The sequence below is a fragment of the Falco punctatus genome (genome assembly GCF_963210335.1).
Source record: "Falco punctatus genome assembly, chromosome: 13".
In the NCBI taxonomy this organism is placed as follows: domain Eukaryota; kingdom Metazoa; phylum Chordata; class Aves; order Falconiformes; family Falconidae; genus Falco; species Falco punctatus.
The window spans coordinates 26,381,035-26,392,262 of record NC_137593.1 but is presented as its reverse complement, the minus strand read 5'-3'; the positions used below and the strand labels follow the sequence as shown (position 1 = coordinate 26,392,262).

The window sequence follows — 11,228 nt, the reverse complement described above, 5'->3', positions numbered from 1 at the left end:
GAAATAATGCCGTCCTAGACTAGTGGTGTAGAGGTGCTGGGCCCAGCCTGGCTGTGCTCATGCTGAGCTGTGAACTCTGTCACAAGGTGTGACACTGAAACTGCACAGGCTACCTCTGGAGTGTTAGTCAACACAAGTTAGTCTGTAACATCATCCATAACTTGTGCAGTGTTTATAGATGCTTTACACTACAGTTCTTTGCTTTTATGTATGCTAAAATGTAAACCTGCAAAGTATTTTGAGAGGAAAAAGACATAATCTTCAAGGAAAAACCTTGAAACTTTGACAGCAAATGCTACAGTCTGTAACAGAAGTTGTATGCAAACCCCTCAGCTATAAACCAGTTTGTACCCACTGAAGATCTGACCTACAGCTTTGTTCAGTTTTCCTTCCAGCCGATACAGCAAAGCTTTCTGTTTGAATTCATATTCGTGTCTGGACCAAGAGAAGGTATTCCCGGGGGCTTGGAGCAGGGAACTATAACCAGGACAGTAGTGCAGGCGACACCAAGATGCTGCTTATTTCTAGGAAAGGGCAGCTGTAGCTCGCACCTTCCTCTGATGACAGCAGAGCAGCTCTTGGTTGCTTGCCCTGCTGAGAGGCAGGATGTTGTCATGCCTCTACAAATGTGAAGAGATGAATAAAGAGTGCTTCTTTTTTTTTTTCCAAAGAGAGATCGTGGACGCACTTACATTTCTAAGTTATTTCAGCTATAGCAGAAAGAATAGATATCGATGAACGCTTGCAACAGAACCCTCTACATTTCCAGGCATCTAGTCTGTATATCTGTTTGTTTCTTTTTCTTTTTCCTGGTAATGTCTATGTTTCCAAGCATCTCTTCTGAGAGAATACCGTAGCTAGCGTGAGGCTGCCAAGGCACTTTACCAGCATTCACTGTACCCCTTGCCAGTCTCAGGAAGGTAGTGGAGCTGAGTATTTGCTGTCCTTGTAAAAGGTGTTGCCTCATTTCCTCCTGTGAGACAACTGGGTTTGATGGCTTGTCCAAAGTCATGTTCCAAGACAACTGTGGAGCTGGGAGTAGAACTCAGAGCTATATACTAATATGTACTGCCTGCGAGCAGTAAGAACTTCGCCAACTAAACACTGCTAAAGAGATCAAATCACTAAAAAATTAAGACCAAGAAATGTATGCCTGTAAGCTACATGATGTCAAGTATATCACAGTACTTGACAACAGCTTTTCTTCTCCTCAGGGTGATCATGTGTGGCTGGACACTCAACCAAACAGTGAATTTAATGTCCCTATCGGGGCAGTTGTGAAGGACTCTGACTCAGGACGGATCTTGCTGGAGGATGACGAAGGCAAGGTGGGCTATGCTATAACTTTCTATAAAAGATGAACATAAAATTTAAAAGTACAAATTACATAAGAATGGCCTTATTGGGCCAGACCATCTAAGCAAATGGTCTGACTTTGTCTGGTAAGATATACTGAAAGAAAGAATATAAAAGTAAGGCTAGTATAGGGTGATACCCTAATATTTCCAGGTCCCAGCACTATGAAGACTTAGAGCTTCCTGAGCTAGAGGTTATATCTATGTAGTTAAGAAAAGGAAAAAGACAGGCTCCAATCTCTAAATCTGATGGAGCTTTAGGTGAAATCAAGATCCCACTAAAGTCGATGGGGTTTCATCCCTACCTCATACAATGTAGTGGCTGTGGTGACCCGATAGAGCTGCGCTCTGAACAGCGCTAAATTTGGTGATGTCCAGAACCCACCTGAACCGCTTCATCCAGTGTTTTAAATCAACTGGTCCTGGGGAGCAGCAATCCAGTAATTTCTGTAGTTCAGTCAACTGTTTGTTAGAATATGCTTTTTTGAGCATGGATTATACTGAAACTCACTGTGGTCTAACATGGTTCTCCTTTGTTTGCCTCTGAGCAACAGCACAACACGTTAAAGCTGATGCCTTGTCTTTTTCAGGAACATTGGATCACAGCTCGGAACATGCACTTGGTGCGACTGATGCACCCCTCCTCTGTCCAGGGGGTGGAAGACATGATCCGCCTTGGCGATCTCCATGAAGCAGGCATGGTGCACAACCTCCTCATCCGCCACCAGGAGCACAAAATCTATGTGAGTGCCAAGGGCAGCAGGCATAGCAATTTCGGGAACGACCTCTGCTACACATTTCACAATGACCTGAGCAGCCTGCAAGCCTTTCATACATGGGGGCCCCTCTGCTTCCCTTACTGAGTGAGGCTGCCAAGGAGACACAACATAGCGGTTTTCTCTTTTTCATTTGAGTACTTTGGCTGTGAAGAAGACAGCTAATAGTCTCTAAAACCACAGAGCTGTGCATAAGTAGTGACCTTGCTTACTTACTCCTAGAGGGACCACTTCCACCAGCCACCGACAGCTAAATCCAGCCCATGTTACAGCTTAGTGCTGCTATTACCTGCAGCTGCGACACAGGATCAGTCTAGCACACAGTGACATGATTTAGATCCAGTTCAAGTCAATGTTTACTTCATTTTGTAAAATATGGATATTTAGGATACCTGGTTTCATTTCTTGTCTGTTACAGGTTTTATCTGTGACTGAGCAATTCCTTACTTCCCAGTTTGTAATATGATAATAATATTGTTTTTTCCATGCTTTGCCTCCTATGTTACCTAAACTGTAGGAGAGGAGATGCCTCTTACATCACAGATGTGCTGATGTTTAGTGTAAACAAGGACTAGTTTTATAGTTATAACTACCAAGATGTGTGTATAGACCTGTTATACTAGACTCTAGCAGTTGTCTTATGTAGAAGTTCTTGAACAATATTATTGCATTTCCACAGCCTTCAACAGCCTCTGCCATTTCAATGGTGCCGTTGTTTACAAATGTTACTAAATGACTGCATGAATAACACAACCATAACTTTGCCCATTAGCAAAGTTCTGCTACATCTGCACTAGAACACGAAAGCAGCTTAACAAAACACTACAAAACAGCTTATGATAACACAAAAAAATGCCAGGTAAAATTGGACTTTTTGGTGTTGCGGCTTAAGCCAGTGAACTGAGCTGTGATTTGGCAAGGAGATTACAGCTAGCATTCTTCCTTTTGCAAAAACCTCCATATCCTGGGATATTTAATAGCAGGTTATAGTGTGTAACCATGCTGTCAGTCTCACCTAAGTGCTGCTATGGATCTCCCAGGCTTCCTTCCTGCTTCTTCTTAGATTTATACTGCAAGTGGCTTTGGTTGTATTCTTGTTTGCAGGTTTGCTGCCAGAGGTAACACTCGTAATTGTTTTTCAGACTTACACAGGATCAATCTTGGTAGCAGTGAATCCATACCAGCTGCTTCCCCTTTACACAGTCGATCAGATCAGACTGTACTGTAACAGGAGGATTGGAGAGCTACCACCTCATGTCTTCGCCATTGCAGACAACTGTTATTTCAATATGAAGAGGAATAAGAGAGACCAGTGCTGTGTGATCAGGTGACTGGACTTAGAGAGACCAGTAGCAGAAACCAAGTCTGCATGTATTTGAGGCACCTTTGTGGACACAGGAGACCTTCCAGATGGAAGGGCACAGATAAGACTAGAGTAAACAGGAGGGAAGTATTTTCTCCCCTGCTACTTCTTTTTCAGTTATGTCTGCAAAAGGCAGAACATGAACAAGGGTTTTCTGAAGGCAAGTGTTCTCCCCCAGAATCTTTGAATGTTATGATATATTCTGCACATGGTCACAGAAACACAAAATATGAGCCTGTGTGATGTAAGGCTATCTTTTATCTTGGGGACATGATACTTATATTACATATATTTTCTGAGAATAGAGATTTCCTGGAGAGAAACAACCTCTGCTAAAGCTGGAGGCAAGCTTTCTTCATCCTAGAAACACAAAATATGTATCCATTCTCTGTTAATCATCACTGTGAAGAACCAAATAGTCTCACTGCAATAACATCTGATTATAGTTGAGGCAACTCAGGTGATGTGCTAAGACTAGCACTGAAAATGGGTAATGCATTAAAGAAGAAAAGCAAGCGGTCATTTAATTTGCACTGGTACAGAATGTCTTCCATGGATTGGCTTGTTTTTAATCAGTGGGAGAATTTAGTCCTCAATTTAAGTCTAAAAAAGAGCTTAAATTTTATTAGATAAGATGATGAAAGACTAAAATTCTCCAGCCGTGCATGAAAAACAGTCTGATCTGCCATTCACAGGGTAAATATAAGTGGGATTTATTTTTTTTTAACTTGGTCTGCCATTTTGCCACCCTAGCCAAAAAAAGAAGAAAGGAAACCTGTAATGATCTTGTTTCTTACTGCAGTGGAGAATCTGGAGCTGGGAAGACTGAAAGCACAAAGCTAATACTACAATTCTTGGCAGCTGTCAGTGGCCAGCATTCCTGGATAGAGCAGCAAATCCTAGAGGCCAACCCCATTCTGGAAGGTGTGTTACTTAACCAACAGGCTTGATTTACCACCCTTATCTCAAGATTTTTGTATCAGGATAAAAAATTCAGAAACAGATCTTTGAACCATTGTATCTGCATAACTGCTAAAACCCCTGAAACACTGGTGATGCAGGGTAGAAGTTCTCTGCCATGAAGCCCACAGCAGCTCCCATGCTGTAGGAGGGCCTGCCATCATTGTATGTGACCTGGAACTTCTGGGAGCACAGGAGTCCTTGGGAATGCAGAACCCAAAGTAAACACCCCTGGTTTTGCATTTGCAATAGATAGTGACAAAGTGACTGGCCAAGCATGGACGTATCTATAGGGGAGCTCCCTGAGACACCCATCTGTCTTTGTAGAGGGATCAAATGTGTTCCCAGTAAATCCTTCTGGAGGTTTTCAGACTTGCCCAGCTCTCTTAGCTGGCCAGATATAGGCCACATTTGGATCATTTGAATGTATCTTTTAGGACCCAGTTATGTGGATGCACAGTGTGCCTGCCTCTCTCTTTAGGAGGCAGCCTGAGAGCAGATACTCTTCAGTGCTTGTCAGCAATGTAATTTGGCACACATAAAATACTGGCAGCAAAAAAGAAGGGCATAAAAAATAGACTTGATGTTCATTAACTGCAATAATCTAGATATTATCTCTGTCCCTTGCTCATCAGCTTTTGGAAATGCCAAGACAATTCGAAATGACAATTCAAGCCGCTTTGGGAAATACATTGATATTCACTTCAACCAGAACGGCGTGATAGAAGGAGCCCGGATAGAACAATTTCTTCTGGAGAAGTCCCGGGTTTGCCGGCAGGTGAGGGCACTGGCAGATGCACGTTCTGCCTGCTCCTGTGTTACAAGCTTATGCTGACAAGGCTGTCCATTGGCCTATTTCTTTCTTCTAGGCTCCAGAGGAGAGGAACTATCACATCTTCTACTGCATGCTAATGGGGATGAATACAGAGCAGAAAAAGATGCTGAATCTGGGCACTGCTTCAGAGTACACCTACCTTACTATGGTAATAGTCTCTGCTTTCTTCTCCATTATTCCTCTGCCACTTGCTTCTCCCAGTGAGCAATTACAATCAACAGGAGCTGCAGATGGGTAGTTCCCAAATATGAACTGTCCTTTCCTTAGAGTACCAGAAGCAGTAACACCAAAAGTGCTGTGAGCTTCAGTTTCAGAGACTTACTGCCATGTCCGCCAGTGGGAGGCAGCTTGTGGCAGTTCAAAGCTTTCTATCAAAGTCAGACTTCAGAAATGTAAAGGACATCTTAAAGCAGGTGGGAAATATCCCTCACTTTCGCAGGCACTCATATTTCAGATGAATGCAAGGGATCTCATGCCAGGGAGAATACTAATCAGGTATGTATACTGTAGGGGAAAATGAATAAGCAGAAATAGTGCCAAGAATCCTAGTCCTTGTATCTAATAAGTCTTATATACATAATGCAGGAAGCTGGCATTCAATCTAACCTCCAACAGCTGATGTTAATGTCCATGTCTGGGTTTATGTTGCTGTAGTGGCAGGAGTGGGATCTTCACAGGTGAGATTTTTGAAAATAGCTAGTTGGTTGATTTAGGGCATGAAAACTTTTGTGAAAATCCTGTTCTTTAGCCTGTGGAGATATCTCATATTAAATATGTCAGCTGGTTTGATTTGGGCTGTTCTGTAGCTGTGGAAAAAATGGGGCCTCTGCTGAAGTTAATGGGAGCTGAGCATCTAGTTTCAGAGGAAAATAAATCAAGCCTATAAAGCTGTTTCTGGAGTTTCAAAAGCAAAAAATATTAAGGATGCTGGAGATTTTTTCAAATGTAATGTTTTCAGAATAGTAGTGCTCTTGCAGCAAGAGTAAAATTCACACATTGGCCATTCCATAAAATGTCTGAAGTTCCCTGGGTCAGCAGTAGGGCAGTATAATACAGAGACAGAATTAGATTAAAGGAGAACATATCCATGGTTCAGTTCAGGTCAGCTGTTGGCACAAGCTGGCATGTTTACATGCTGTAAATGGAAATGTCTAGGAATACTTCACTTTTGTAATCATCACACTGTATTGTTGGAAATAGCAGGAATAAAAAAGGCATTTTCCCATCTCCATTAGGGCTGAAAATAGTTTCTACCAGGAAGCATCCTAGGATCTGCTGTGCAGTCTATATTGAACGTTCCTCTAATGCTGCCTCAGATGCTTCCATCTGCCTTCCACTAGAACCTAATATTCTTATTCTGAGAGTTGCCTTCTGGTACTGATCCAATCCTACTTGCTTTGATTTGGGATTAGGGCTCTTAATTAATAGAATCACTGAATGGTTTGGATTGGAAGGGACCTTAAAGATCATCTAATCCCACCCCCCCTGCCACGGGCAGGGACACCTTCCACCAGCCCAGGTTGCTCCCAGCCCCGTCCAGCCTGGCCTTGGGCACTGCCAGGGATGGGGCACCCATGGCTGCTCTGGGCAGCCTGTGCCAGTGTCATTGTCCAATTGTTCATTGACAAGCAGAGAGAGGAAACGAAAGCAGCAGACCTGGCCTTGTAATTATAGGTAACCTTGTCAAAGTTTTCTGTCTTCTGTGCTGCAGAGCAGCCTTCCCTTCAGCTTTTCCCTCTGGCTTCCCCAGCACTCAGTCTAGCCCTGGAGAAGTACATTATTTAGTGCTCTACTAATGGGTTTTTCTTGAGAGTAGGGGAAAGAAACAGCCATGGGAAGAGCATCTAGAATGTCTAAATATGCTTTTACCTTGCATCTTACAGCAAGTGGCTCACCAGGTATCCACATTGTGCACAAGGGTTTGTCAGCTGCAGGTCTTTTCATCGTGTGGGGACCAAAAGGGTTCTCCTTACCTGAGAGGGTATGGTGTCTTGCAGGGCAACTGCATCTCCTGCGATGGACGGAATGATGCAAAGGATTATGCCCACATCCGCTCAGCTATGAAGATCCTCATGTTCTCAGATTCTGAGCACTGGGACATCAGCAAGCTGCTGGCTGCGATCCTACACTTAGGGAATGTAGAGTTTGAAGGTAAACTCAGCATTGTCTGTGTTGGCTTTTCCTCAGACTCGTAAAGGCCTAAAGGTGCCACCTGCTTCCACCTATACAGATGAGGTTGTACTGCTCTGCCCTGTAAAAACAGCTGAACAGGGTTGGAAGTGCAGGCAGATAAGCACCATGAACTTCTGATTTGTGAAAACCACTGTCTTGTGTTTTGGAAAACATCATCTTATTACTATTTTGTCATGCCATCAGGTTTTCATGGCAATAAATGGGCCCTTATCACCCAAACTGAAACAACAGATAATATAATGCCATGTTACATTTGCTGATTGTAGTGCTACGCAAGCCAGGGGACACAGGAGCAGCTGAGCAATGTTTGCTGTGGAGATGACAGCAGCCATCCTCCTGGCTAGGCCTGGTGAACACTCACCTGCGTTAAGTGCACTGCTGGTATGGCTGGGCACACAGGGTGAGATGCCCACCAGAGGGATGCCAGAAGCTCTCACATTTTGCAGAAGGACTCCTCACTTGGTGATACAGAGGGCCCAGTACAGTGATGCTGGCTGGATTCTTTGGAGTAATGCTGGCTGCTAAAATGAGGGGTTTCCTTCATTTCCCTTTGTGTCTAAACTTCCCACAAGCCAGATAAATGGTAAAAAACATATTTAGAAACCCATTTTCTGAAGTCAGATACCACTTCCCCACATCCCAAATAGCTACTTTTAAAATGAATAACCTTGTCAGCTTTGCTACTATTTTTAGCCTGATGTTCTGGAGTTGTGATAGCCCAATACAGCCCAGGGTTCCGAGGTGAAATCAGGACTCTCCTTAGTAAAATCATCAAACCTGGGAGTCTCAAAAGAAAAAGTACTGCTTTGCCACATTCCCAGAGCTACAGGGTTACATAAATATGGCTGCAATAACAGCACAGCTCCCTGCCATAGCAGAAATGATTCACCCTGAGATTGACTGTTTCCTCATTGTAGCGGCTGTGTACGACAACTTGGACTGCTCTGATGTGATGGACTCACCACACTTTTCAATTGCAACCAAATTGCTCGAGGTAATGGGCTCTCATCTTCTCCTACTAGTACTTTTCCTCAGTCTTGTTCCCTGACCACACTGACAAAGCGTGTGTCTGCGGAGTGGTTTTGAGTGGGTGTGCCTATAACAATGGACACGTCCTCGTCTTCCTGTTGACATTCAAGTGATGCTGTTGCAGATGTCTCTCTGAGCTGGGAGATCTTTAACTGAGACAGCAGGCTGCCAGTGATTGCTGCTGGACAGGCAGTTTGTCACGGCCCTCTTCCTGAGACAGACTTTGCTGGATCTCCTTTAGCCACCTGGAATGACCACGTTGCCATGACTGTTCTTCCAGGTGGACTCCAGTGAACTCCAGAACAGCCTCACAAACCTCTCCATCATTGTCCGAGGAGAAAGTGTGTCCAGGCCTCTGAACATAGCTCAAGCCGCAGATGGGAGGGATGCCTTTGTGAAGGTACCGGTGCTTACATTTTCTCTGCTTTAAGATTGGGGACGCTTTTGGAGCTGTCTGTCTTCCTGGTTAAGGAGCCTTACATGGGCAAACAACCACCCAGAGAGCTCCAGTCCCTTGTAGTTTTCAGGCATAGTTTGACAGCATTGTAGCAGCATGGTAGCAAGCAGTAAGCTATGTCCAAAGACCATAACGATGGGCTCTAATTCCTCTTTAATTTTTTCTCAGGGTATATATGGACGGATTTTCCTGTGGATAGTGAACAAGATCAATTCAGCCATTTTCAACCCAACTTCTCAAAAGCCTAAAACCAGACGTCAATCCATTGGGCTGTTGGACATTTTTGGGTTTGAAAACTTCAGCAACAACAGGTAGGAGGCTCTAGATTAATTTCCACTGGGAATCTGAAAAGCAGCTGATGTAAAGGGAAAGAATAAAAAACCGAACAGACACATATTCTTTCTTTCATTATCGTTCTGATTCTCAGAAAAGCAGTGAAATTTCCGTCACTGAATTTTCCCAGCAATAATCACGCACAGATTCCATTTTTCTTCAGACATGGTCATGTTTCTGCTTCATTCCCTAACCTGCAATTTGGTGCAGCCATTGCGCATGTCTATTCCAAAACTTCAGGAATTTTCTCAGAGGAGATGGCCATGAAGCTGCTATGAGCAGGCAGCCAGTACGTGAAGATATAGTATGTCCCATGTCTCTGTACCAAACTTTCTTGTTCCATAGCATTTTTACCATGTCTCTTGGGATACATTTTGCATATAGTACAAAGGAGGCCATGTTGTGTTTCCCATTTCAGCTCATGCTTCCATCTTGCTCGGTGTTATCCCATCCCTTTTTTGAGCTGCTTCTTATCTCTGCTCTTAAGGACAGGTTGGCAAAATACCTGGTCAGTATACCGTTGTCTCACTGCTGCCTCTTCTACTGGTGGTTTCAGTCCCAAAACACCATTTCTGTCTACCCTTCTCTATGGGGGCAGCAATTCTCTCAGTTGTATGATAACATATCATCAGTACTCCACAAACCATCAGCACATATTCTGCAGTCTTTTCCAATCCATTTCAACTGATGCATGTTGCTTGCTTTCTACAAGATAATATTCCTCCCTGACTTTTGGAACATAGTCTACGATCTGTTTAGCCCATCTCCTATCTTTTGAGTGCTCTCCTATTATTTTATGCTGTTCCCTAAGTCTGCAATTCATATGGGGCCTCACTGTGGTGACTCTCTACAGGCACACACAGCGTGCCACAGCAATTACCAGGTAATGACAGTCAGGTGCAACATTAAGGAGTAACTAACAAAAGAAGTCATAGTGCCAGTGCAAGTAAAAGCACGTCACACACTCATAGAGTCAAGCTACTTTCACAGGTATATGTTCCCCTTAATCTCTACAGTTTCTTGAAATGCATACAACATCTTTCCTTTCTTACTCAGCAAAACTCAATCACCACTTGGCTCATTTCTGCTTATCTGTATTGGAGCAGAAGATGCATCTTTTATATTGCTAAGATTGGCAACAGGCAGTGGTGGTGATTATTAATGCTGTGTGATATAGCAGGAGTCTATCTAGATATGTATTTAATACAGAGAACAAAGAAATACCGTAAAGCAGTGCAGCACTAGCCAAGGATGACCATGGTTCCCATCTTGTCCCCCACCAGCTTTGAGCAGCTCTGCATTAACATTGCCAATGAGCACCTTCAGCAGTTCTTCGTGCACCATGTCTTCAAGCTGGAGCAGGAGGAATACCTTGCGGAGCACATTGTCTGGAATAACATCGACTTCACTGATAACCGCCAGGCTCTGGAAGTGATTGCACTCAAGCCCATGAATATCATCTCTCTCATTGATGAAGAGAGCAAGTTCCCAAAGGTAAATTTCTGGTTTCACTTGTAATGCCTGGCTTTGCACACAGCTCACAGGTAACGCTTGGCTTTACACACAGAAAAGTGCAAAAGTGGCTTTCGGATATACATTATGAGAGGCAATGTCTTCTCCTTATAGATTCTTTTAAATTAGCTCACTATACAAATGCCTTTCTCTCTGCTGGAATGTGGTCTTCCTGGTACCCTGCTGTTGAAACTCTTACAGCTGTTCCAGACAGAGAAGGAAGGAGTCCGCATCGTCTTACAAGGGCTTCTTAGGAAACCTGAATTCACATATTGAGTATTGTTCTGCTATTGGTCTGGGCTGCAGCTTGCTCTTTCTCTCCTGGATGACAGACCTAGTTGAGTAATGTCACCATTGTGAGGAACTGTAGGGGAACTACGGGCCTACCAGCCTGCCCTGGGTGCCGGGGAAGGTG

General features: G+C 43.7%; 1 protein-coding gene across 6 annotated transcripts in view; it reads left to right on the top strand.

Moving 5' to 3' along the window:
• The window catches only part of MYO7B (myosin VIIB), a 58,679-nt gene that overhangs the window by 8,522 nt on the left and 38,929 nt on the right, over positions 1–11,228 (top strand). For 3 of the 6 annotated variants that reach the window (XM_080409694.1, XM_080409695.1, XM_080409693.1), the window contains 11 exons: positions 1,215–1,328; positions 1,946–2,098; positions 3,274–3,458; positions 4,297–4,418; positions 5,090–5,232; positions 5,324–5,437; positions 7,287–7,440; positions 8,400–8,476; positions 8,792–8,911; positions 9,137–9,279; positions 10,585–10,795. In XM_080409694.1, the coding sequence (XP_080265820.1) occupies positions 1,215–1,328; positions 1,946–2,098; positions 3,274–3,458; positions 4,297–4,418; positions 5,090–5,232; positions 5,324–5,437; positions 7,287–7,440; positions 8,400–8,476; positions 8,792–8,911; positions 9,137–9,279; positions 10,585–10,795 (1,536 nt within the window). Of the gene's footprint in view, positions 1–1,070; positions 2,099–3,273; positions 3,459–4,296; positions 4,419–5,089; positions 5,233–5,323; positions 5,438–7,286; positions 7,441–8,399; positions 8,477–8,791; positions 8,912–9,136; positions 9,280–10,584; positions 10,796–11,228 lie in introns of those variants that run through there. The other 3 variants (XM_080409696.1, XM_080409692.1, XM_080409697.1) reach the window with 2 other exon arrangements.